Source organism: Nelumbo nucifera, chromosome 7, assembly GCF_055504915.1.
Source record: "Nelumbo nucifera cultivar China Antique chromosome 7, China Antique-T2T, whole genome shotgun sequence".
Taxonomy (NCBI): Eukaryota; Viridiplantae; Streptophyta; class Magnoliopsida; order Proteales; family Nelumbonaceae; genus Nelumbo; species Nelumbo nucifera.
Window position 1 is genome coordinate 16,326,366 of NC_142655.1, and position 6,319 is coordinate 16,332,684.

At 39.0% G+C, this 6,319-nt stretch overlaps 1 protein-coding gene across 1 annotated transcript; it reads right to left on the reverse strand.

The window, feature by feature from the left end:
* Nucleotides 1-1,201: 1,201 nt before the first annotated feature.
* LOC104607812 (transcription factor bHLH106-like) lies at nucleotides 1,202-3,012 on the reverse strand. The gene is made up of 2 exons (XM_010273534.3): nucleotides 2,590-3,012; nucleotides 1,202-1,964 (listed from the first exon to the last, which is right to left on the reverse strand). The coding sequence occupies exons 1-2, from the start codon at nucleotides 2,878-2,880 to the stop codon at nucleotides 1,545-1,547; spliced, it is 711 nt and encodes a 236-aa protein (XP_010271836.1). The 5' UTR covers nucleotides 2,881-3,012; the 3' UTR covers nucleotides 1,202-1,544.
* Nucleotides 3,013-6,319: the final 3,307 nt, after the last annotated feature.

The window sequence follows — 6,319 nt, forward strand, 5'->3', positions numbered from 1 at the left end:
TTTACCAAAACTTCCACCCATGATATAGGGTCGGGGAGGGATTAGATTCTAACAAATATTAACTGTTGTAGGTTTTAAGGAAGATACAAGTTGGAGGTTTGGGAAAATGGGGAGGGTTTAGAATTTACCAAATTCACCCCATTGCCATCATGGGGTGAATTCAATATTCTTTTGGGCTCAGTTTGGGAGGAGGGCAAAAACTTGATCTGAGGTATGGAAGAGTGCAAACACAAGGTTTATACGACTGTATAGGCAGAAAACTTTTAAACAGCCCAAGCTATTTTTTCGAAACAGACACTTTTAAGTTCTAACACAGTTATCATAGTATCCTGTTGTTGTACAGACACTTGTAACACAGCTATCATACTATACTATCCCGTAGTACGCATCCTGTTTCTAACAACTATCAGATGGATCAGCAACTGGCCTGTTTGCTCATGATTGGATTACGTAGCGTGTTGTACGCATCGTGTTTGTAGCGGAGATCAGGTGTCGTTTTCTCATTCATCATTCATATTTGTTCAATGTTTGTGTCAAACACACATTTGGGGCAAGAATTTTAAGCTGAATTTTAGCGGGTAAAATGATTAAATAACAAATATTCGACGCTATAAATAATAGTCAACCCAATTAAATAGTTTTTAAGTCATTCAATTCATCTGTTTTCAAGTGGGCTCCACTGTCCCAGATGTTCTCTTCATCGTAGATTTGATCACTTAGAGAGTGATGAAGCCATTTCGACCCCATGATCGGCATCCTTCAGACCCACCCAAGACTTCTTTTGTCTTTAATGAGACACCTCAACAACGATAGAGAGTCCATAATTGATAAAAACCACCATTTCCTTATTCTTCTTCTTCTTTCGCTTTTTACTTTTTTATTTTTCAGAAGCCCAAGTACGTGAAACCGACCGCTGATAGATTGAACGACACCCTGAGACTTGAGACTTGAGTTCATCCTACCAATCTCTATGAGAAAAGATTCCAATCCTACGTCATTTGATCTAAATCAATATGTCATCTTGACCATCTACCCTCCATCTTCTCCTGCTTTATTTCACTGGATTTCGATTTCAACGACTTAGAAGTTCAGACACAGATCATTCAATTCAAGCTATATCAATCGAATCGTCATTCTCGTCCAAGATTGAAATTTTTGAGAGAATCTCAAACCCCATTACCACACAAACGAACGCCATGAATTTGTTGTTCAAAGCAGCTCGTTAATTGAAGGATTAGATTTTAGAAACGAAACTGCACGAGTTCATGAAGGATTTCAGAACAGGAGAAGAAGAAACACTTCTCCTGCAACTTACAGATAATTTACTTACAAGCTTTTAATTTCTTTCCCCGAATGTTAATTCTTTTTCTGTTTCTCCGTACCTGCACCATGACCTCAACGTCAAGAGCATAGCGGACCAGACGAGATCACCAGAGAACAAGTTAACACAGACGATACGATACACACAAGACCACCCACAAGCACCAAACACACAAAGCAAAATAAAGAAAAAAAAAAAGCAGTCGGAAGAACGAGGAGGAAATTCATGTTGTTCTCCGGTCGATCATTCGACGCCTTTTAGAACGATCGCCGGAGTTAGATCGTTCCACCAAGGTTTTCAAGGCGTCCCGTAAGAAACCGATGGATTCGTCGCTGTTGTCTCCCTCTCCGGCGACGACTAGAACGTTCCGGACTCTACCTCCCAACGTCGCCATTTCTGCTCGGATGGTCTTCAGGCGGAGGGATTTCAGTGTCTCGATCAGATCGGGCAATAAATCAGATCGGTCTTCGCAGCACAAGGATGCTTTCAGAATCAATCTCCCGGTACCGGAAAAGTCACCCGGGAATACAGTGATCTCGTCCGTCTCGGAAGGAAATAGTTCGAGCTCGGGAATCTCTGAGGTCTGCTGCTTTAACTCTTTGACGTGTTGAATAACCTTCGCCAACAATGAAGCTTTGTCTGTCTGTGGAAGAAGGAATTAAAAAGAAAAAAAAAACTATTAATAATAAAAAAGCTGAGGAAAACCCTAATTCAAAAAGAAAAAAGATAGACTCAGCAACTTTCCCAAAACACCTTTATTTCTATCCTTTTTGTCCAGTTACTGTCTCCGACTCTACCATTAAAGAAGCAGAAGAAGGTTCAAAAGATATCCATGGAACCCAAAAAAAATCAGAATCTGAAACCCAAAGAAAAGCTCATGAACTCTCTTTTCACTGTTATCACAGTTCTGCAAATCCTAGCTCCAGAACTTAGGAAAAAAAAAATAATCTTTTTTAAAAGAAAAAAAAAATCCATTAGAAGCCCTCCAAGCCTCGTAATCGAAACCCAGCAATGAACGAAACATGACTGCTAAATTCAGACTCGGAAATCATCTTCGTCCAATCAAAAAACTCTGATATCTTTCAAAATAACTAAGAAGTAAATAATTAAGAAAGTTTCTTCCTCTTAAAACCCTAACTCTGCATAACCTTATTGCACTTATAATTAAACAATCACACCCCAACAGCGGGAAATTCACAGAAGCTCTTCAACATTAGAAAGAAGAAGAGAGGGAGAGAGAGAAAGGAGAGGGAAAGAAAAGAGAAGACCTTTGAATTGCAAGGAAGAAGCGTCCGTAGCTTATCGAGATGCGAATTGATTCTCTCCCTCCTGCGTTTCTCAGCTTCCTTGTGATTCCTGGAAGCAGCAAGAGCCCGAGCCTGTGGCATATCCGTAATTCCAGACATCTCGAAAGGATAGAAGGAAGAACCAGAAAAGCTGGCGTTCGCCGTAAAATCAAAACTGGACGGAATTCCGTAACCTCCCACGTCCATCCCACCGTTACCAGCCAGCAACAACCGGTACAATTCTGAGCTTCCGGGCAAGTTCTCCGGCTGCATGTGGACTGTTGATGGACTGACGACAACTGACTGACTGTGAGTGAAGGGTTGGTTGGTTGGTTGGTCGTGTTACTAGGGTTTCTGCGACTTCGGTCGTTCTGCAGTCTTTGCCGTTTCAGATATAGCCACAAAAAGGTGACCCGTTTCAATTAATTTATCGCGCCTTTTTAAATAAAGTATCGACTGGTTCGAGATTTTCCGGTCTAAGTTTGAGGCGTGAGGCACTCTGGCACTGAGCTGAAGCTTCCCTTCCGATGATAGATACACCCAATGGTCTATCATCCCATATACGATAAAGTAACGGGCTTAACGGCTAACCGTAACTGTTTAAATATCCATGGCCTATGGGCCTGAATTGGGCCTTGTTATGTTTTTGGGTATTTGAACCCAGTAGTTCAGTACCACCTTTGGACATTAATTGGTCCAATTGGTGCAGGGTTCGGCTTAAAATATGTCAGAGAATGTTGTTTGATTGTTTCTGCTGCAGATATTTAGGTCCAGTTTATATGCACTGACGTAAATGCATGCGAGTGCAAATAGGCTGAATATAAATTCTGATTTGCTATTTGCTTTAGATATGATTTTTGTCTTGTTTGGTTGTGAGAAGTAAAATAGGAATCTAAATGATGTGGTCTCCACCTTTTATGAAAGAGAAGAAAGGTAGGAGGGCTATTCACCTATTTGTTTTGGAGTGAATAGGAAGCAAGGTGATGTGGTCCCCATTTTATATGACGGAGAATTTAGGTAAGAGGAGGGTGGTGCAAAATTTGCCAGTTTTTTGGGTGTAAAATTTGCACTGCCAATGAATGTATATGAGACAAAGAGTACAAATTTTATATCAGGTACGTGTATAAATCATAGTGATAAACAAACAAATGGATGAAAATTTGAACTGGGTGCAAAATTTCTATCTGATTCAGACAGATACGCAAAGCAAAGAAACACTGCCTGCCCCATGGACAAAAAAAATAAATTTTATGAAGTTTGAATCAATACTTCATGAAAACACAACATTCAAACCAACTTCACAAATTGATAGAACATATACATTTAAATTGAACCGACTAGATGGAATTCCACTGCACTAATAACAAATCAGTTAACATTGCTAAAGATAGTTTGAATATTTAATCAAGAAAGGAAGGAGTGGTGGATTAGGTCTTAGTAAAATTACAACAGAGAGCAAATTTTTTCCAACTTGTGAGCAGCTGAATTACAAGGCCTAGGAAATCGTGCTATCGTGAAGACTAGAGAGGGAACTCTTTGCATCCTAAACAGTTTCTAGAAGCCCATAAACGAAAAGAAAAGAAGAAAAGGGCCCATAATAAGTGATGAAGCTTAAAACATCCATTTTCAACTTATGATATGACAAATAGGGCTATTTGAATTTGATCCGTTTATATTTATATCAAATATGGGTCTACCATTTATAGTCACATATATTCCGATTTGATTCAATTTAAATATATACTTAAAATTTATATTATATCTATAATTGAAGTTGATGGGAATATTGTATATATGCTCATATATACTTTGTTCAATCTCTTTTCTTGCATCCTGAGAATATCAAAGCTGTTAATGGTACCAACATTGTGTTAATGCCCAGAAAAGAAGGTCTGGAGTTAGTGTCTGATTTTCAGCCTATCAGCCTCATAAATGTCACTTACAAAATTATTGCTTCAAGACTGAAACACCTCCTCCTTAGACTGATTTTTCCAATGCAAACGGTTTTCACTCCTGGGCGACAGATTCTAGACAATCGGATCATCGCCTTTGAAGTCCTTGATAGTATTCATAAGAATAGAGGTAGATATGAAACTTATCCAAAGCTTGTGACCATATGGACTGTTCATTCTTACTATCAATTCTGAAGATGTGGGGTTTCTCGAACTAATTTTGTCATATAATTAATTATATGCAGTTCAATGCAATAGATTTCTATTCTATTTTGATTAAGGGAATACCATCTGAACAATTCCAACCACAATGGGTCTCCGTTAGGGATGCCCTCTCTCTCCTTATTTATTTATCTTGGGAATTGATGTGCTGTCATGTATGTTTATGAATAGTTTATAGGCTCACAAGCTCTTGTTGGAGGAAAACTCTAATCCTCCTTGGAGTATCCTTACTCTCTTATCAAATTGCAAGAGTCTCCTTAATCACCTTGATGGTTCCTCAGTTACTTTTACTCCAAGATCTAGTAACCAGGTAACTCATCACATAGCCAAATTTGCTCTTACTTGTCTCTCTACTCAAACATGGTCCTCTACTTCTAAGTTTATTTCTTCTGTAAAGTTGAATGAAGTTGCCTAAGGGCTTTCAAAAAAAAAAAAAAAAAATCTTTGTGGCATTCAATTAGGTTCAGGAGGTGTGGCTTTAAATCATATAATGTATGCATACAACACCCTCATTTATTATAGAGGTTCTATGCGGGAAGTCACTCCAGTCAAAGCCAACCTAGACAATTTTTGTTCTTGGTCAGGTTAGCAAGTAAGTTATGAAAAATCTTCTATTTTCTTTGGTAGAAATGTGCACCGTTGAAGTCATACTCGAATGACTACTTTATTGGGAGTAAAATTAAGGAAGAATGACGGTTCAGCCCAAGGTCAGAATTTTTAGGCCTAAAGTACAGTTTGAAGGGATGAGAGATCCATCCCATGGACGCCCAAAGATTGCGGAATAAGGGGTGAATTTCAAAAAAAAATTCTCTCCCTTCAACTGGGAATCACACTCTCTGTTTAGAAAATCATATTTTCAATGATCATTCTTGAACCTTAAACTGAATCAGATCTGAACCAAAAGGAGTAGGGGAGAATTATACATGATACGGAGAAGTAGTATCTCCCAACGGAGGTGTTCACGCCCAAGGAAAGATCCAAAAACTGCTCTCACTGAAGATGGCGCAGTGCAGGATGGAGCAGAATCAGCAGTGTTCTTCTCCAAGAACTCTGTCCTTCGCAAGAATCAGCAGGATGGTACATGAGCACAACTTCCTTTCAATCCTTTCTAAAAGAACTGATGTCAAGATCCAATATTGACTTCTCCCACAACTGGAGATCGAACTGGCAAACAGGGCGGCAAGAACAAGGAGGCGGCAAGAGAGTATTCGCAGGGTGCAAAATTCTCTCTTCTTGATTTCAACACTAAAGAAAATCTGATGTTGTGTGTCTTCTAAAGGCTGCCGCCCCCTCCTTCTTTTGTTAACCTAAAAGGATTAGCTCCTAATCCAATTAGGAGTAGCTTATCCAAATCATATTTGGATAAGACTTCTCTTCAAGTGATAGGGATAAACCCTTATCTTATCTGCAAATTAGATTAGCTTTCTCCTAATCTCATTAGGAGGTTTCTAGATCTGAATCATATTCAGATCTGAACTCTCTGAGTGGATAAGATTAAGACCCTATCCTATCTGCTAATCCATCTCAGAATTCGCCCA

Coding starts and splice junctions, on each gene's coding strand:
- LOC104607812 (XM_010273534.3), bottom strand. CDS start 2,880: ATGCAGCCGGAGAACTTGCCCGGAAGCTCAGAATTGTACCGGTTGTTG. Junction 1,965..2,589: donor TTCTTCCTTGCAATTCAAAG/GTCTTCTCTTTT, acceptor CTTCTTCCACAG/ACAGACAAAGCTTCATTGTT.